A 20,949-nucleotide genomic window follows, 5' to 3' on the forward strand; every position below is an offset into this window, starting at 1 on the left:
AAACTTTATTCTATGCTTCTGAAACTGGGCTGGCTGAAGCACAAGCTGGATTCAAGATTGCTGAGAGAAATATCAATAACCTCAGATATGCAGATGACACCAGCCTTATGGCAGAAAGTGAAGAACTAAAGAGCCTCTTGATGAAAGTGAAAGAGGAGAGTGAAAAAGTTGGCTTAAAGCTCAACATTCAGAAAACTAAGATTATGGCATCTGGTCCCATCACTTCATGGAAAATAGATGGGGAAACAATGGAAACAGTGACAGACTTTATTTTGGGGGGCTCCAAAATCACTGCAGATGGTGACTGCAGCCATCAAATTAATAGATGCTTGCTCCTTAGAAGAAAAGCTATGACCAACCTAGACAGCATATTAAAAAGCAGAAACATTATTTTGCCAACAAAGATCCATCTAGTCAAAGCTATGGTTTTTCCAGTAGTCATGTATGGATGTGAGAATTGGACTAAAAAGAAAGCTGAGCACCAAAGGATTGATGTTTTTGAACTGTGGTGTTGGAGAAGACTCTTGAGAGTCCTTTGGACTGCAAGGAGATCCAACCAGTCCATCCTAAAGGAGATTAGTCCTGGGTGTTCATCGGAAGGACTGATGTGCAAGCTGAAACTCCAATACTTTGGCCACCTGATACGAAGCGCTGACTCATTTGAAAAGACCCTGATGCTGGGAAAGATTGAAGGTGGGAGTAGAAGGGGATGACAGAGGATGAGATGGTTGGATGGCATCACCAAGTCAATGGACATGAGTTTGCGTACGCTCCGGGAGCTGGTAATGGACACCTGGTGTGCTACAGGCCATGGGGTCGCAAAGAGTCAGACACGACTGAGCGACTGAACTGAACTGAAATGAACTGAAGCTGGGACTTCTGTGGACAGTCCCTTTCTGCAGCATACCTCTTGTTGAAGTTCCAAAAGCTAGAGTTTTAACGTGGATTAGGCAGGTCAGCTTTCAAAATTAAATCGTTTCCCTGGTGGCACAGTGGAAAGAATCTACCAATGCAGGGGCCATGGGTTTGATCCCTGTTCCAGGAAGATCCCACAGGCCACGGAGCAATTAAGCCTGTGCACCATAACTACCGAGCCACAACTGCTGAAGCCTGTGTGCCCTAGCGCCCGTGCTCTGCAGCAAGAGAAGCCACTGGAATGAAAACTCCACAATGAAGAGTAGCCCCTGCTCACAGCAACGAAAGCCCACCTGCAGCAGTGAAGACCCAGTGCAGACCAAATTTTTTAAAATTATTAATAAAAAAGAAATAACATCAGATATAGAGTAAGGCATCGCCCACCAATTGTGATTATAACTAAATATACTTTAAAATGGGTATTTTACTTGTCAAATGTAACTCCTCATAATTTGATTTTATTGAAACAATATCATCACCACAACCAAAACATCCTCAGTATTTCGTGAGGTGGTTAGGCCCTTGGAGATCAAGAATCAGGCCTGATTTTTCTTTAAAAGGAGTAGCTCTATGTTTATTCACTCTGTTTGGAGACATAGTCAAACCTTCCCGTAAAAAGCCAGATAATAAGTATTTTAGGGTTTGTTGTCTACACAGGTCTCTTTTTACATATTATTGTTTGTTTAACCCTTTAAAAAGTAAACCTGATTTAACCATGGTTTGCCCATCCCTATTTCAGATCCTGATACCTTCATGAGTGCCTGCGTACTAAGTCGCTTCAGTCGCGTCCCACTCCTTGCAACCCTATCGGCTATAGTCCACCAGGCTCCTCTGTCCATGGGATTCTCCAGGCAAGAATACTGGAGTGTCTTCTTCCTGACCAAAGCCTTGAATCCAAATCTCTCATTGGCAGGTGGGCTTTTTATGCCACTAGGGAAACCACACCTCCCCCCCTTCCGAATACCTTCTCTGAGGCCCAAAACAGCAAAATATGTCTCTAAAATCAGTGGTTCTCAACCCTGGCTAAGCATTAAAATTATCTAAAGAGCTTTTAAAAAGAAAACTGATATAAGCCCTGCATTTCCACCACTGATTCAGATTCTTATGTTGCTTTAGTGTTCTCTGGATCAGGGATCCCCAACCTCTAGGTCACAGACCTGTCTGGGTCTGTGGACTGTGAGGAACCGGGCCGTACAGCCAGAGGTGAGTGGCCAGTGAGTAAAAGAAGCTTCATCTGTATTTTCAGCCACGGCTTCCTGTGGTTATTACCACCTGAGCTCTGCTTCCTGTCAGATCAGTGGCAGCATTCAGATTCTCATAGAAATGCAAAACATACTGCATTTGAATCATCCTAAACCATCCCCATCACCCTCTTCCTTGAAAAAATTGCTGCTGTTCCAGATGGTTCTCTGGACAGACAGCATTGAGAACCCTAGTTAAAAACAGTAACAGCCACCTCCAGAATTGGGAATTTCCCCCAAGGAAAACAGCCTTTCACATTTCTATGCATTGTGGTTTAGTTCATAATCTCAACTTGGTTCTAGCTAGTTTTGTAACAGGATCTGGATTTTTGCATAAACAAAATGCTCATTAACATTAGCAATAGCTACCAGAGGGCCTCCCTGTTGGTCCAGTGGTGGGGAGTTTGACTGCCCACACAGGGGACGAGGATTCAATCCTTTGTCTGGGAGGATCCCACACGCCAAGGGGCAACCGGGCCTGCCTGTCCACAACCACTGAAGCCCACATGCCCTAGAGCCCGTTCTCCACAAGAAGGCATTGCTATGAGAAGCCCATGCACGGCAACCAGAAAGTAACCCCCCACTCGTCACAGCTAAAGAAAGCCCGCATGCAGCATGGAAGACCCAGGGCAGCCAGAATTAATTAATTAATAATAATAGCTACTATATAATAATTGCTGATTTTGTTCCTGGCCCAATGCAAAGAGCTTAAAATTATGATTAACAACCCTATGGGTACTGTTACTAACACATTTTAACAGTTGCAAAAACAAGTTTAGGGATGTTAAGCAATTATATCTGGAAGGTGTTATATCCAAATGTTTGACTTCAAAACTCCTTATGTACAACTATCATATTTCAATGTTTCTCCTAAGAAATAAATGAGAAAAAAAGAAAGAAACCAGAGAATTGGTGACAGGGACTTCCCCGGCAGTCCAGCAGATAAAGTTCCATACTCTCAATTCAGGGGGCACAGGTTCAGTTGCTGGTCAGGGAACTAAAATTCCACATACCACAACTAAGCCCTCACTCCTCAATGAAGAGCCTTTTAGGTGCAACGAACATCCAGTGCAGCCAAAATAATAATAAACTTTGATGACACCTTCAAAACAGAATATACACCTGCTTCTAGTTGTTAATTTTTCAGAAGTTTTGGGAGTCTAACCTCAAGACACTCTAATCCAGTTATTCCTCCCACAGGCAAGGGAAAAACAAACAAACAAATATTGCTACTTATGTCAAGTTTGCATATATTCATGTGCTATATTCATTCAAAAACTCTGAGTGCTTATGTTCCAGAAAGTACATTTCAACCCAGGGAACAAAACACACAAGTCACTGCTTTCAAGGCTTTTGTACTCAACAAGCAATCCAAGGGTTCATCTATAAATGAGGAATATGATCTAAAAATTAGAAATAACCATATAGATATCTATCTTATATAGTTATTGTGAAAATCAAATGTAATTCTACACATAAACTGCTTACATGGTATGTCACACATAGTAAGTGTTCAACGTTACAAATTATTAGTGTATGCTCAGGCAAGAATTGAGCAGGCCTTAGGGATATAAAAACATATACCACTGGAATTCTTCAATTGTGTTGGACTCTTTGTGACCCCATGGACTGTAGCACACCAGGCTTCCATGACCAATCCCAGAGCTTGCTCAAACTCACGCCCATCAAGTCTGTGATGCCATCCAACCATCTCATCCAGTCATCCCCTTCTCCGCCTGCCTTCAATCTTGACCAGCATCAGGGGCTTTTCCAATGAGTCAGTTTTCCACATCAAGTGACCAAAGTGTTCCAGCTTCAACTTCAGCATCAGCCCTTCCAATGACTATTCAGTGTTGATTTCCTTTAGGACTGACTGGTTTGATCTCCTTGCTGTCCAAGGGACTCTCGAGAGTCTCCTTTGGTCTCCTTGCTGTCCAAAGGGCTCTCAAGAGTCTTCTCTAATTTGTAACACTGAGCATTTATGATGTGTGAGGTACCATATAAGCAATTCATATATAGAACTGCATTTGATTTTCACAACAACCTTACAGGATAGATATCTATACCGTTATTTCTAATTTATAGATCATATTCCTCTTTTATAGATGAACCCCGGATTTCTTAAACTCAATGGTAGGTTAAGTGCTGGTGAAGAACCCAGCATTGAGATAAAAAGATTCAGAGATGTAACCCCTGCAATGGGTCTTGAGGAAGGAAAACAATTTTGCCACATAATGCAGTAGTTATTCCAGCTAGTCTGAAAGAATAAAGGTGAGAGAAATGCTGTGTGTGGCTGCCTCTGAAACAGGGCAGGGGAGAAGAGACTGCTAAAGAAAGATTAAACCTAATAAAGCGACTAGATTGGGAAGGTTCCTGGGCCCCATCGCAAAAATTTAGGCTGTTTCCTCCTATGCAGTACGTCAAGTGATTTTTTTTTTTTTTTTCAGCTGATAAGCAACAATATGAGGCATCATCTTTGTGGTCCAAGAAAAAATTTACAAAACCATGAGACCCCCTATTCTATTTAGTGTTCGATGCTAGACCCAAATTAAACCCCATAAACAAGGCGAAACTAAGGGAAAGACCAGGAAAGCAGCACAGCATTCTAGATGACAAACCATAAGACACATAGCCGAAAACGGGCTCAAAATGGAGGACAGAGCGGCAGAGAAGAGACTCCGCAAAAAACGCAGGGGTGGAGCGTGACGTAATTCGAAGGGAGTCTAAACTCACACTCTTCGGTGCTATTGGCTTAACGCTAACCCTTTTACGTTTTCCATTGGCTTCCGGCTCCGTCAATGTGTCAAAATAACCAATCGCCTAGCCCCATGAGTAAAGTCCGCCCTCCTTTCCTGGGGGCGGGGCCAGAAGAGCACACCAGGCCCAGTGCGCTTGCGCGAGCGCTCTCTCCGCCGGTTAAAAGCGGATCTCTGCAGGAGGCAGCGTCGCAGCGTATGAATATTGATTACGCATCGCCGCGCCGAGCGCCCGCCCCTCTCGGCTGTCCGACGCTCGCGGCTCGCGCTCGGGCTCGCGATGGGGAAGAAGTCCCGGGCGGTACCCGGCCGGAGGCCCATCCTGCAGCTCTCTCCGCCAGGTCCCCGGAGCAGCACGCCGAGCAGGGACCCGGAGCCGGAACCCGACGCCGAACCGGACTCGACGGCGGCGGCGGCGCCCAGCCAGCCGGCCCCGGCAGCGGTGTCGACGACGACAACCGCGGTGACTGCCGCCGCGGCGGCCTCGGAGGACTCGCCCTCAGAAGGTAAAGCGTGCGCGAGGGCCCTGGCGCCGAGGTGGGCCCAGTCCGAAACTCGAGCTCGGGGGCTGCGGCCTAGGTCTGTCAGACTGGGCCTGCGAGGAACGAGAAGCCCGGGCGGGCGGCGTCCGCCTCCGAGGCCTGCTGCGCGGGGCCTGCGGGCAGGACGGCTGTGGGCCCGGAGGGGCGGAAGGGGCCGCGGAGCTGTGTGCGCTCGGCCGGAGCCGGCCCAGAGGCGCCATCTCGGGTGCAGGGCTTGGCCCGGGCCGCCCAGTCTCCTTCCTCACCGTCTGCTCTCGGTTTTGAATAACTTCACGGGGTAGATGGAGACGGTGCGTTTCCTCGTCTTAGCCTCAGTGACCGTGGAACTTGCCGTTTCCTACACGTCATGTGCTTTTCGTTTCGTTTTTGTTGAAATTGAGAGAGAGGCTGTAGAAGTAACCATACTTGCGTTACGCCAGCTCAAGTGTAAGTCCATCCTAGTTGGCAGGTTTCCGCAACATTCCTGGAGAGGTGGAGCTCGTGGGTTCCCAGTCACTTGTGTTTATCCCCAGAATGGTACTTGGATTAAGATGAACCAGACAGAATTACTTTAGGAGCCATATGCCGGAAAAGCCCCGACGTTTTCAGGTGCTAAAATAATAATAATTATAATAAAGATCACTTTGGGGAAAAAATGCTGTAGTTATGCTTATAGTAAAAGCCGTATGGTTAAGCTGGAGAGAATTTAACGTGTGCGTGTATGTGTTTTAACTTTGGATTATTTCGGATAATTTTTATGTATGGTGTTCACATTCTTAATGTTGATGCCACTGGGCAGAGTGAAGATTCCAGCTGTGCTTGTTTCTCGCCTCTCAGTTATTTGGATCAGTGATGGGTTATAGCCACTTTGTTTTGAAATTGAGGAAATCTAAACTTGAGAGGTCAAGTCAGAGATTGTTTTGTCACCTGTGTAGTTTTTTTCTCTGTTCGGTCATCTGGCTGTTTGCTTTTGTTCGCTGTTTTAGATCCAGATGAACAGGAGGTGGTGGTGGAGGTTCCCAGAGTTGTTCAGAATCCTCCCAAACCAGTCATGACCACCAGGCCCACTGCTGTTAAAGCAACAGGTATAGTTGTGTGTGTTTGTTTTTTTTTTAATTCATTGTCTACCATATCTTTCTTTAGGATCAAATTGTGTTTGTATATGGTGTTTTGATGAATGTTTCGGCAAATTTATACTCCCGTTAAATGGAAATTTAACATCTTTGTGAGGGGTTGTAGTTGTACCTACGTACGAGTGTAAAATTTGCTGTTTTTGTCTCTCTGTACCCAAATTAATTCCTGGTACGTTTTCTAATGCTGTATTTTAATATATTTTTTATTGAAGGATAATTGCTTTACAGTTGTTTGCTGTTTTCTGTCAAACCTCAACATGAATCAGCCGTAGGTATACATATATTCCCTCCCTTTTGAACCTCCCTCCCATCTGCCTCCCCATCCCACCCCTCTAGGTTGATACAGAGCCCCTGTTTGAATTTCCTGAGCCATACAGCAAATTCCCATTGGCTATCTATTGTACATATGGTAATGTAAGTTTCCATGTTACTCTTTTCATACATCTCACCCTCTCCTCCCCTCTCTCCCCCACCATGTCCATAAGTCTTTTCTGTATGTCTTTTTCTCCACTGTTGCCCTGTAAATTCTACGGTACCATTTTTCTAGATTCCATATATATATGTGTTAGAATACTGTATTTATCTTTCTTTTTCTGACTCACTTCACTCTGTATAATAGGTTCTAGGTTCATCCACCTCATTAGAACCCACTCAAATGCATTTCTTTTTATGACTGAGTAACATTCCATTGTGTCTATGTACCACAACTTTATTCTGCTAGTGCTATTTTGTAACTTGTTTTCTGGCTTCCCCAGTTTAGGGAATGCTAACAATGTCTTCTTGTCTTTTTCTTTAAGAAACTGCTCTGATTGGTACCTAGCAAATGTTGCACAGCTGAAAATTGCTCTTACTCAGTATTTTTTAAGCATGAAAGAATATTTGCAGCAGTGGTTTTGTAGACAGACCTGGGTTCAAATCACCACTCTAGCATTCATGCTAAGACCTCATGACATCATTCATCTGTAAAACAGATCTTTCAGCCCTAAGTTGTTTTGATGATTAAATTGAATAACATATATAAATTTCTAACCCGCAAGTGCTGAAAATGTTCGTTTTCTCTACTCTTTATATATCTTAAGAGATTAAAGTGTGTTTTATACTAAATATTCTATAATTGGTAATAACTTTGATCTTCTGAATTTGAGGGACTTTTTGTACTATGTACCTGAAGTAACAGATGCATGTTCCTCCCCATACCCCATTTACCACTTAAAAAAAACTGTGAATTAGAAAAGGTAACCTGGAGAAGGGAATGGCAACCCACTCCAGTATTGTTGCCCGGAGAATCCTGTGGACGGAGGAGCCTGGTGGGCTACAGTCCATGGGGTCTCAAAGAGGCGGACACGGCTGAGTGACTAACACACACATGGGAAAGGTAAAACACATGAAAGAAATTTCAGAACTAGGAAATAGCATTATGTTTTCAAGAGTTTGGAAGGGATTTTATGTATATAGTATGAAAATCTCTGAATTGAAGAGAAAAAGACTAGATGGAGCCTCTCTGAGCCTGGGTAATTAATCCTGCCGGGGAATTTTGTAATCCAAATTCCCCTCAGCTCACCTGGCCGGAACCTTTTACCAAAGTATATAGCACTAAAGCCAATGTTTATTATTGTCTCTAAACTAAGAAGGGTTTCTGTGTAAAAATATAAATTTCCTATCCTCCGCTTTCCCCCAGAAACCCATCAGTGCTGAATTCTAAGGTGCAGATTTTTTCTGTACAGAAATGTCTTACGTAGTTCTTGCCTTTACCTGCTGTTCAGGAAATGTGGAAAATTGACTGGTATCTACGGCGCCCCTCCCCCAACCACCAAATGAGATATATTTAGAAACTGGAAAGGGGAGATACTGTCTAATAAATATCCACTTTAAAATATTCCTAATCAGTTTAAAATAATATTTTGGGAATTGGTAGTGTAACACCTTAGCTATATACTAAAAAATAATGAAGGCATGATTTATGTGAATAAAGTATTGGATGTGAACTTCTGTATATAAATGAAGCAGTTTATGTTCACACCTAGGTGAATCTATGAATTTGTTATGGAATTATAACAAAGAAAACTAGATTTTACCTCCTGATAAATCTTCAGTTTCCACGACACTGGAAAAGTTAGTCCTGTTATTAAATGAAAAGTCAAGTTAGGCTTAGATAGTTCATGTGCCTATTGTGATAAAATACGTAAAGAGAGTATATATGCTCACTTAATTGTAACATTAGAGTAATAAACATCGGTCAACTAATAAACAGCTTCAGGTGTTTTTAAGAAGGTGACCGCATTGCAGCATTACAGAGGCCGTGCTTAGTATTTTCAGCTTTAGCTATGACTCTTGTTTCCTTTGTTCTGGTCGTAGCGTCTTATGTTCTGTTTTAATTCATCACTTGTTTGAGGGGAAATTATTGAAAAGAGCTTTGTTTCCCACTTTGAAAAATCTCCTTGTTTCATTTACTAAACTCCAGTTGGTTTACTTGTTTGAGATAGAGACCTAAATCAGATTCTAAAATCAGGATACATATTACGTGTTATTTTCACAGAGGGAGTATGTGGTTGAATAATTGAGCACATATTTTGAAAAGGATGTCAAATTGCTATGCAGGTTGATTTTATTAGTTCTTAGTGCATAATTATTTTATACCTCTCTTGGTTAGCTGTAGATTTCTTGAGGTTCTATAAGTGAACTAAATGGCTAAAGAATCATATTTTCTATTGGATACTTCCTAGGACTTTGGCATTGTTAGAAATGTTGTTTTACCTTTTTGTTCCCAGGAGGTCTGTGCTTGCTTGGTGCATATGCTGACAGTGATGATGAAGAGAATGATATTTCAGAAAAACCAGCACAGTCTAAGGAAGCAAATGGAAACCAGTCAACCGATATTGACAGTACATTGGCCAACTTCCTAGCGGTTAGAAGTGTTTTTGTGTTTGGGTTTTTAGTTATTGAAGCCACTTTGGGATTTGAATTTCAAGTGGTTAGCCCACTTGTCAGTCTGTATCTCCTCTATTTTTCTCCCTTAGTCACTCCCCATCACTCTCAATTTCTCCTTTTGTGCCAGTTGTAAGGACAAAAATGGGGAAGAGTAGAGTTTTGACTTGAGAAGCAGAGACTCAAGCTTCTTAAGTCAAAACCCTGTACAGTGGAGGGTTGGTTGGTTTGTTTTCATTATTGCTGTTTTTGGGGTTTCACCTCAGTAATGCTTGTTGTTTTCACCCTGAAGGAAATTGATGCAATAACAGCTCCTCAGCCTGCGGCTCCTGGAGCAGCTTCTGCTCCACCCCCAACTCCACCCCGGCCAGAGCCAAAGGAATCGGCACCTGCCCTTTCTTCCACTACTCCTAATGGGACGGACTCAACCCAGACCGCAGGGTGGCAATATGATACTCAGTGTTCACTGGCAGGAGGTAAGCTTGAGTCTTTGAGTTTTAAAGAAACCTAAAATGTGGTTCTTAAAGTTGTTCTAGGCATTGAGGTTCCCAAAGTTGAAAGCCTATATACCTTAGCCCCAGACTTTAGAATTCTGGCTTTTTAAATACAGTACTTGGAAAATAACTAACTGCTCGGTTATATTTTTATCAGAAGATGATTGTTTGCCTTTTAACCAGTGGCAGATTATGCTCAGTAAATAATAAAAGCCATTATTTTTAAAAGTCTTTTGCGGTTTGCAATATATCTTTCAACTATCAAACTGCTTTTTAAACCGTGTTTGCAAAGACAGCTCAGGAGGGAGGAGTTGCCCCCCCAGGGGACGTTGAACAGTGTCTGGAGAGGGTTTGACTGTCACAGCGGAGGGGGAGGGGGAGCCCTGCTGCATCTGGTGGGCAGTGGCCAGGATGCTGCTAACACTGCTCAGGATTGTCCCCCACAGCACAGAGTGTCCTACCCAGTAACAGAGCTAAGGTTGAGAAACCCTGGGTTAGATGGTTGTGACTTGAGATACAAGGTCAGAATTGTGCAGAAATACGCGCTGCTTAAAATTTGTTTCATTTTCTTCTAGTTGGAATTGAGATGGGAGATTGGCAGGAGGTCTGGGATGAGAACACAGGATGCTATTATTATTGGAACACACAAACAAATGAAGTGACTTGGGAATTACCCCAGTATCTTGCCACTCAGGTACAAGGATTACAGCATTACCAGCCCAGGTAAGAACAGACTTGAAAAAGAAACTAACCTAGAAGGAAATCAGAGTCTTATCTTTTGCTGATATTTGGCTTCTGTTGCTTTTGCTAATAGGTACATTTTTTTTTAGTTGTGTAACAGGTGCTGAAGCTAGTTTCGTGGTGAATACTGACATGTACGCTAAGGAGAAAAATGCTTCTGTTTCTAGTAGTAAAAGTGGGCCCGCCGTAGCCAAGCGAGAAGTTAAAAAGGTCAGTGTTACAACTCACCTCTTCTGCTTATTTTTAGATCTAAAGAGCTTGAATGCTACTTTGTCACAAGTGTATTACCCTTCTGTTAATATTTTGCAACATAGATGTAAAATAGGATACATTTTGTTTCTTGACCTTTTAATCTGTTTCTGGTTATTGTGTGGCATTTATAGCAGTTCCCTAGTTCAGTGGTTCTTCTGGAGCTTTAGGGTGCCATAGAGGTCCCTTGGGTCATTGTGAAGGAAATGGGAGCAGCTAAGCAAGCGGGGAAGCAGGAAGGGCTTCAGGGCTTTGGTGATTCCACTTCATTTTTTTTTTTTTAACTCTAATACAAAGATTAGCTACCTTAAAAATTACTGATAGTGAAACAAGCATTTTATAGCCTCATCAATAAGAAAAGTAAGTTGTACTCTACTGAGAGAATGTGTGTGGGTGAATTTTAATTTATCTTGAATTTTTAAATGGGGAGGTGTATCCAAAAAATGCTTTTGTAAAATAATCTGTACAACTCTAAGAGGGACATAGAGTAAATATCCCAGTGGAGGAAGTAGACACTTGAATATAATCACACATTTCATTTTCGAAATATTTCACTTACCTCAATCACCTTCACAGCATATTTATGAAGTTATCTCATCATACAGAAGAGGAAGGTGAAGATTTATCCACTTATGTTGTTGAACTGACAAAATTAGGATTTTATTTTAATCTTCCTCTGTTTCTTACTAGTCTTTTGACATACGGAGGAGAAAAGATAAGTTTGAGTTCCACCCAGAACAATAATACTGCCTTCCTAAAATAACATTATTTCCATTACACATGTAAGGAAAATGGTGCAAACATGTACTAATCTGATGGGAGTCAGTGGTTTTGAAGAATATCCAGTGACTGAAAATTCTGGTCATTTTTACATGAACAGTTAAACTGTATATTCAGGTGAAATTTCTTTGAAAGTTAAGCAAGATTATTTTATTCTTTATAGGAAGTAAATGAAGGAATTCAGGCTCTTTCAAATAATGAGGAGGAGAAGAAAGGGGTGGCAGCATCACTGCTTGCTCCTCTGCTGCCTGAGGGAATAAAAGAGGAAGAAGAGAGATGGAGAAGAAAAGTAATTTGTAAAGAAGTAGAGCCAGTTTCGGAAGAGAAGGAACCAGGTACACCAGAAGCAGCGCCGGCAGTAAAGCCACAGGACATTCTGTTGGACAGTGTGGACGACCCCACTCAGGAGGACCTTTGCAGTGTTGTTCAGTCGGGAGAAAGTGAAGAGGAAGAAGAACAAGATACCCTTGAGCTGGAGCTGGTTTTGGAAAGGAAAAAAGTAAGTTTTTGTTAAATATATTTTCTTCCTTCAGAACTGTCATACTCTGGGATCATTGTGCTCCATTTACGTCATTGGCAGGGGAGGGGGGCTGTTTTTCTTATCCTTTCATGTAGATATGTTTAAGCCTATGTAATAAAAACCTGAACTCTGGAGTTGATCTACTGATACCCTGAGTGTGAAGCAGAGTCTCAACAGGTGTTGTAACAGTAATACAACTTCAAAGCTTCCCCCTTTTGAAAAATTTGAAGCTTTGAAGAGTGGCTGGGCTTCCCAGGTGGCCCAGAGGTAAAGAATCTGCCTGCCAGTTCAGGAGACTCAGGTTTGATCCCTGGGTTGGGAGGATCGCCTGAAGTAGGATATGGCGACCCACTCCAGCATTGCCTGGAAAATGCCATGGACAGAGGAGCAAAAGAATGTGGAGCTTAATGTTCCGTCCTGATGGAGAGATATATTAAATACTTTTTGTCCTCAAGATGCTTAAATTCCAAAAACACATGGCTGTCATTCTTGCTGCTCACAGATAAGTGTTGGTAAACAGTTCATGACACTCTGTTTCCCTGTTTGTTGTAGGCAGAATTGCGAGCCTTGGAGGAAGGAGATGGTAGTGTGTCAGGGTCTAGTCCGTGTTCTGATATCAGCCAGCCAGCATCTCAGGATGGAATGCGTAGACTTATGTCTAAAAGAGGAAAATGGAAGATGTTTGTTCGCGCAACCAGTCCGGAGTCTACCAGCCGAAGTTCTAGCAAAACTGGACGAGAGACTCCAGAAAATGGAGAAACTGGTAACTGGTGCTTTCATTAAACTTGAGAGTTGAGAGATTAGAGGAGCAATCCTTACCCCTGCTTTGTTCCTTCTGGAGCAAATAGAACGGTATCACACTTCTACCCTTTTAGGGAAATACGGGGAAGGAATCTTCTACCTTTTCCTGCTCCACCTCTAATGGAGCAGTAGGAATTCAAGAGGCTGGAATCCATTGGGTTGTGCAGTCGCTACTGATTGGAGATAACTTCTCCCTCAAAAACAAACAAAAAGATTGGGTCCCTCCTTCCCTTTTGTTTTAATCACTTGCTAACGGTTATCTTGTAATCTGCATGAAGACCATGGGTTCTCCTTATCTCTCTATTTCCAGCTGGTAAGCAAAGCAGGCAGGGACCACCTCTGGCAATCCCAGCCTCATCATCTCTCTGTGTGTACAAGTCGCTCAGTCTTTTTTTTTTTTCTGACTGCTTCAGGTTTCTGTTCTGTCATGAGGGATCTTTCCTTGTGGCGCGTGGGCTGTCTAGTTGCAGCCTGAGGGCTTGGCCGCTCTGGGCCATATGAGATCCCAGTTCCCTGACCAGGGATCGAACCTGCACCCCACACACCCCCCCGCCCCGCCCCTGCATTGCAAGGCAGATTCTCAACCACTGGACCACTGGGGATGTCCCCAAGTTGGCCAGTCTTTGGTTGGATGTGTAGACAGTTTGGTACTATCGTGAGGATCCCAGTTATCTTCAGGGTAATATTGAAGAGAACCTGCTGCATTCTTCCAGTCTGTTACCAGAACTGACTAGTTTTAATCACCAAAATCTTAGTTGAGTGTACCAAGCAGAAGATACCTTATAGGTTATGATTTTAAAATAATAAGTAAACAAAAATATAGGTAATGAATAAATGCAAATATCCTTGTTTGAATTTTTCTTTCCAATGAACAATACAGAAAAATATAAAATACAATTCTAAAGGCCCCCTCTCCTTCCTTTGTCTTTTCACTATTCTCATTCCCTACTCTGAGGTCCATTTTCTGTATTTTTTGTCTACATACATTCTAGACTTTGTGTTTTATTTTTTATGTGTGTTTGTGAAGTGGGCATATGTAAATTTTAACATAGGTGAGGTTAACCATATAAATTGTTAAACAACATGATTGTTTTTCACTACTGAGTATTACAGATGTCTTCATGTAACTCTTCCCTCATTGGTCACCATTTGTATCCTCATTCCACTGTTAAAAGTAATACTGCATTTATATTATCCCAAAAAAGTACAAGCTATTCAAATGTCCACCTAAAGAATAGTGGATAAATTGTGATGTGTTTTTGAAATTGAATACAGAATAGCAGTGAAAAGTGAATGGTCCATTGTTACATGCATCAACATGAATTATCACTAGAAATAATAATGTTTGAGTTTCAAAAGCCACAGAAGAATGCATATGTTAGAATTCCATTTATGTGAATTGGAAAACAAGCAAAACTGCTGTGCTTCAGGATCTGTCCATGATGAAGGTGCAGGCGCTTGTTAACATCACCAGGATGTGCCTGGTGTGAGCATGATGGGAGAGAGGCGCAGGGAGCTTTAAGGTGTTACTAATGGTCTTCTGTTAAGCTGAGTTGTACTTACTGGAGGGCTCATGTTCTTTATGTATTATACTCGTTAGTTATGATACTTCATAATTAAAATGAAGCTTAGCAAACATCTTGGGACATCTGTCTTTATGCAGGTTTTAGTAGAGTATAGACTGCTAGTGGTATATTGCTAGGTTAAGGGGTATGTGCATTTTAATTTGATAAATCCTGCCTAATTGCCCTCCAAAATAATCATATCTTAGAGCTCTAGCAGTTCTTTGAAATTGTTGAATTTTTAAACCTGTCATTAAATGTAAGATGTCTGATATATAAATAAACTAGAAACTAGTCAATGGGAGAGTAGAAAGATTTAGTTTTAGACAGTTTGAAAATTCAGAAGGAATGTAAATGATCAAATAAAAAGAACAAGGCCATCGTATGATAAGGTTTAGTACTTAATACTAAATTTCAGACTTTTTATGAAAGCTGTTGAGACTGGTGTTAAAGTCACATTTTTTCTTTAGATCAAAGATTAACTGAAGTTAAGAAAGAGTACTCAAATTTGTTCTTTTTCATCTATGATCCTCATGAGAGTGATTTATACTGGATATATGGATTAGTTTGATAAGCAGGTGTTAACCAAATATAACAAAGACTTCATATCTCTTATGAACTTTTAGTCCATTTAAATATGTGGTAAACCTGTTCTCTTATGGAGATTCTCACTACCAACAGATAGCACTAACCAGAGGAATAAGTAGGTCCAATAAAGGTTGTCTACAGGTGTTAGCCAAGAAGGGAGTTATTTGGTTTAACTCCCAGTTTAATATGCTGTTCTGATTATGGAAGCCTTTTTATCAAAACCCCCTTCACAAAGAATCCTCACATATTCCAGGTTTGATATCTAGCCTGCATAAGTAATTGAAGCCATGGGTTTTTGAAAGAGATCAGAAAAGGAGCTTCCCTGGTGGTCCAGTGGTTAGGACTCTGCACTTCCACTGCAGGGGACCACACGTTTGATTCTTGTTCAGGAAACTAACATCCCACAAGCCACTAAGTGTGACCAAAAAAAAGATCAGAAAAGATTAATAGATGGAGAAAGGAAAAGCAGAAACTTTTGGGTAATGTGATTAAAACAAGTAAATCCTATATGTAGATACATTTTAAGAAATGTGATTATAAAGCAGTCTCCCCAACTTCTTTGGCACCAGGGACCGTTTTGTGGAAGACAATTTTTCCTTGGACCTAGTTGGGGGCGGGGAGGATGAAGGATGGTTTCTGGGTGATTCAAGCAAGTTATGTTTATTGTGTACTTTATTTCTATTACTTTTAACATCACCTCCATCTCAGATCATCAGGCATTAGACCCTCAAGATAGGGGACCCCTGTTATAAAGAAATAATTTTTTTTTTTTTGCTTTATAAAGACAGTAGGTTGGTAAGTCATTAGAGCTTCCTTAACATGTGTGGAAAATAGGCAAAGGAGAGCACTAATAACCTTCAGATACCTCTGCTCTAGGGATAAGAACGTATATTTGGGGCTCTATTAGTACTGGTCTGATTTATTTTTTTAACATTTTTTTTGAAATATAGTTGATTTATAGTTTTGTGTCAGCCTCTCCTATGCAGGAGAGTGACTCAGTTATATACATATAGACATTCTGTTTTTTTTTCTTAATATTTTCCATTATGGTTTATCACAGGATATGGAGTATAATCCCCTGCACTGTAGAGTAAGACCTTTTTGTTTATAGTCCTTTTGATTTAATTTCTCATATTTTCTCTTGCAGCAGTTGGTGCTGAAAATTCAGAAAAAATGGATGAAAACTCAGATAAAGAGATGGAAGCAGAAGAATCTCCAGAAAAATTAAAAGTACAGACAGTACCTAAAGTAGAAGAAGAACAGGACTTGAAAGTATGTACATTATTTAATGCAACTTGACAAGTAATATTTTTAAATTGGCCAACCATTTTAAATAGGCTGACTACTTTTTTTTTCTAGAAAGTAGTAAACTTATTCTTCTGGATAGTAGTAAAAAAGTAATCTTTGCTGTCTTTATAATATAAATCATTTGGTTGAGTGAAAAAGATATATTTAAGGCTGAAATAAGGAGACTGACTTGATGTAGGGAAATCTAAAAATAAATTCTAAATGCTTAACTACTTGTAAGTAAGTCTCCATTGGAAAGCAGTAGCTTATCAAATATAGGCCTCTCTAGTTTGGAAGCATTAAAAGAAACTAAAGTCACAAATTTAAATAACAAGAGTTAACTTGCATGAACTATTGGGTTAGCCAAAAAGTTCATTCAGATTTTTCTGTAACAGCTTACGGAAAAACCAGAACGAACTTTGTGTCCAACCCAATACTTGCCCTTACACAAAGGCATGCTTGGTTCCATATTTATTTCTGTTGCTAATGTCATGAGAAGAATTGGACCAAGTAAGTATGTGGCTCTTTAAGCGTGGTCTGTTAAGAAAACCACTTCGCCTATTGTTTCGACTTTAAAAAGTCCATCCAGTCAGCAGGTAGTACAGCTGTGCGGGTGGAATTGGGAGAATCCATTTTGTTTAGTGTATGGCTGGCATAAGCAATTAGTGATGGATGCGTGGTGGTTCGGACAATATGGAGGAGTCGTGTCATTTAGGATCTCTTTTCAAATTCCATATTGTTTTAGCGTAGGTACTGCATCCAGTTTCTCTAGACCTTGCGTCATTATTTATTCTTTCTTCACATAATTTTTATGTGAATTATTTTACTGTAAGTTAGGATTTTATCTTCTACATAACTAGGTGCAGTATATGGATCTGCCTTTTAGGCAGATCCATTTTTCTAGTATCTGTAATGAAAAATGAAAGACTTTACTTAAAATATTCTGACTCTTAATTTTTCCTTTTTTTCTTTCCTGCATTACAGTTTCAGATTGGAGAACTGGCAAATACCCTGACAAGTAAATTTGAGTTTTTAGGCATTAATAGACAGTCCATCTCCAACTTTCATGTGCTGCTTTTACAAACTGAGGTAATTAAGCCATTTTTAATATACACAGTCAGTGTTTGAACAAAATGCTTTTTGTGTGAGGAATCTGTCTTATTTATGTTTCAATCCTAAGTGTGAACTCGCTCAGTCGCGTCCGACTCTGCGACCCCGTGGGCTGTAGCCTGCCAGGCTCCTCTGTCCATGGGATTCTCCAGGCAAGAATACTGGAGTGGGTTTGCCATTTCCTTCTCCTTAATATAAACAGTCAGTGTTTGAACAAAATGCTTTTTGTGTGAGGAATCTTATTTATGTTTCAATCCTAAATTTAAATTAATCTTGATATATATCTGAACAACCAACACAGGAAACAAAACTGTGTCTTGGCCAAAGCAAAACATAATCATAGAAATAAATAACTGAAGAGTTTGTGTGTAAGGATGATACTTGACTCCCTTCAATAGGCATATATTTTAACTTTTTTTTTTTGTAAGAAACTAAAATTCTGTTCATAATGATAAGACCCCCATAATATTGAATGTACTTTTTAAGTATTATAGTATTATAGATTTTTTTTTTATCTGGTCTCTCCCTGAGGCCTGTGGGATCTTAGTTCCCTGTCCAGGGATCAAACCCAGGCCCTCAGCAGTGTAAAGGAGGAGTCATACTACTGAATCGCCAGGCAATTCCCAGAGACTTATTTAAAAAGAGAAGTTCTGAATCCTGTGAGTAACCTGTCTTTACAGTTAAGTAGCAGAGTAGGATTAGGTAAGGAATTCCTGTAGGAAGTTGACTGATTTGCCTAAGAACTAAACCTTTAATCTTGATTAATCATACCCTCAGTTGTGTCTGACTCTGTGACCCAACGGACTGTAGCCCTCCACAACTCTTCTCTGTCCATGGGATTCTCCAGACGAGGACACTGCAGTGGGCTGCCAGTTCCCTCTCCAGGGGATCTTTCCAACCCAGGGATGAAACCTGCGTTTTTTAAATCTCCTGCGTTCCCCTGCAAAACTTTTTATTTTTTCACCACCAACACCACCTGGGAAGCCCAATTTATTTATTTATTACATGACTTAATTGAATCAAGTGTCTACCGAAAATGTAGTTACTGGGGAACCATCTTAATATAGTTCACAGGGTAAAACAAAACTATACTGCTACTCATTTTCACAGGTGTTGGAGCTTTGGCAGTATTGGGTTCCAGTCTCATTTTTCAGAACTCTACAGAGCAAACAAGACTTTTTAAGAAATTAGGATGGGATTTCTCTTCCTCTTTGGTCTGTTCTCCTGCCAGAGTATATAGTCATGGACCAGAAAACTTAGGTCCGTTTTCCTCTTCCTGTTGACATAAGAATAAGTCTCTAACGTAAGCTGCTCTTTGATTTAGACTCGGATTGCAGACTGGCGGGAAGGGGCTCTCAATGGAAACTACCTTAAACGAAAACTACAGGATGCGGCAGAACAGCTAAAACAATATGAAATAAACGCCACTCCCAAAGGCTGGTCCTGCCACTGGGACAGGTACGCACTCTTCTCCCCTTTTCACCTTTCACCTTTGACATCTCAGACTTGATTTGTGATCGCCACCGCCTGACGACCTAACAGCCTGTCTGGAGACTGAGGGCAGCGGCCTGAGTGGTGCTGGGCGGGCACAGCACCGCGAGCACTCAGAGCTTGGGCCAGCCACACGGCGGAGGAGCCAGAAGCAGTGTTTACAGTGTTCCATGTAACGGATTTTTTCCCAAGATTGGACCAAGCTGGTTTTTACTCCAGAGCGTTGTTGCACGGAGTAGGGCGGGCTTGGGGGTTAAGCGCATGCGAGAGCTCTGTGCGCTTTACAGGACCTCTGGAAGCAACTACTCCTGATTAACCTCGGTGAAGTTAAGGAAAGCTTCGTGGCTGAAGATGTGAATGAAGAACAAGATTACTATCTTCTGCCAGCAGGTCAGATGAAAACATTTCTTTTTATATTTGGCTTTTCTTGATTTTTTTTTTTCGTTATTTGAAATCTTTGCTCTTTTATTTTTCAGCTCCCAGATCCTCTCCCTCTCTTTAGCTTTCACTGTGTTTGATATCAAGAGTATGAAATGTGAATTCCACGGTTCAAGAGGGGAAGAGTCACCTTTCGCAAACTTCGTTGTTCTCTTCTGTGGAAGGGAACTTAGTGTTCTAGGAGATTGAGTCCCTTCACTAATGAAACTTGAAAACCCTGTTAAGCATTGGGAAAAAAAAAAAAGCATATGAGAGGTGTTTTTCTAAGTCATCTGTTGGAGTAAGAGGGCGCAGGGCTGTATTCACAGAGCTGCTGGCAGCGCAAATAGCTTTGAATTATCCTTGGTTCTCCATCCTCAGTTGTCAAAGCTCTTTGTTGCCTTTGTGAATAGCAGTCCATTAAGAAGCGGTTCGTCCCTGTGAGAGCAGACTGCTGTCCTGGGACAGGACCAAATGGAAGTGTCTTTGTAGGAAAATGGGTCTTAAAACATGTGTTTTCTTTCTTGTAATTTAGGGATCATAGACGATATTTCTATGTAAACGAACAGTCGGGCGAGTCTCAGTGGGAGTTCCCAGATGGTGAGGAGGAAGAGGAAGAAAGCCAAGCCCAAGAAAGTAGAGACGAGACTCTTCCTAAGCAGACCTTGAAAGACAAAACTGGCACTGATTCAAATTCTGCAGAATCTTCTGAGAATTCCACAGGTGGGACAATTTACCTGGTATTAATTGGAGAGAGATGATTTTAGAGGGGGAAAAAAAAGACTTGTATTAACATATAAAAGAAGAAAATATAGTCATGAATTTCTAATTTAAAAAATTAATGCAGGATTTATACTGAGAGAAACTAAAGTTAGTGTTAGTCAGAAATAACCATGTTGTTGATACCAGACTGCTAAAAAATAAAAATATGAGCCAGTGTATTGTGGCTTTAAAATTCTATCCTGTAACTATTCTGTCACGCCACAGACGGCTGTGAGTTTCCAATAACAGGAATTCTAATTAATGGTAAGGAATAGGATATTTAAGTTGTCAGTGTTTTAGTCTCCTAGTTACAAACCAAAATAATGTGAATAAACCCTGTGAAACTAGGACCATGCTTGTTTCAGAGAAGCAGAGTAATCAATCGTTGCAGATCATCCATTCTAGTATAAAATAGTCAAGATGGCTCAGTCCAGTTAAAGTGCTCCTAAGAAACTTCAGTTTGGTTATACAAATTTTAAAAAGAAAGGCTTTCGTAGTTTCTCGGTTACTCTGAAAATATGAGGAGCCATCACTTGATTTACACATTATGGGAGAAGACACTTTTTTATTTTTTCTCTACCTCCATCTTTCTTGGAATGACAAAAATAAGTAGAAAATGAGACATGGTCAAGACTGTGGTAAACAACCAACCTTTT

General features: G+C 41.0%; 1 protein-coding gene across 1 annotated transcript in view; it reads left to right on the top strand.

The window, feature by feature from the left end:
• The window catches only part of FNBP4 (formin binding protein 4), a 29,363-nt gene continuing 13,482 nt past the window's right edge, over positions 5,069 to 20,949 (top strand). Inside the window, exons 1-12 of the mRNA XM_018059085.1 lie at positions 5,069 to 5,418; positions 6,420 to 6,518; positions 9,335 to 9,471; positions 9,784 to 9,967; positions 10,561 to 10,708; positions 10,816 to 10,936; positions 11,919 to 12,254; positions 12,828 to 13,038; positions 16,374 to 16,498; positions 17,498 to 17,602; positions 18,948 to 19,081; positions 20,067 to 20,254. Of these exons, the coding sequence (XP_017914574.1) occupies positions 5,193 to 5,418; positions 6,420 to 6,518; positions 9,335 to 9,471; positions 9,784 to 9,967; positions 10,561 to 10,708; positions 10,816 to 10,936; positions 11,919 to 12,254; positions 12,828 to 13,038; positions 16,374 to 16,498; positions 17,498 to 17,602; positions 18,948 to 19,081; positions 20,067 to 20,254 (2,014 nt within the window). The 5' untranslated portion in view covers positions 5,069 to 5,192. The remainder of the gene's footprint in view (positions 5,419 to 6,419; positions 6,519 to 9,334; positions 9,472 to 9,783; positions 9,968 to 10,560; positions 10,709 to 10,815; positions 10,937 to 11,918; positions 12,255 to 12,827; positions 13,039 to 16,373; positions 16,499 to 17,497; positions 17,603 to 18,947; positions 19,082 to 20,066; positions 20,255 to 20,949) is intronic.

This window comes from Capra hircus, chromosome 15 (genome assembly GCF_001704415.2).
Source record: "Capra hircus breed San Clemente chromosome 15, ASM170441v1, whole genome shotgun sequence".
Taxonomy (NCBI): domain Eukaryota; kingdom Metazoa; phylum Chordata; class Mammalia; order Artiodactyla; family Bovidae; genus Capra; species Capra hircus.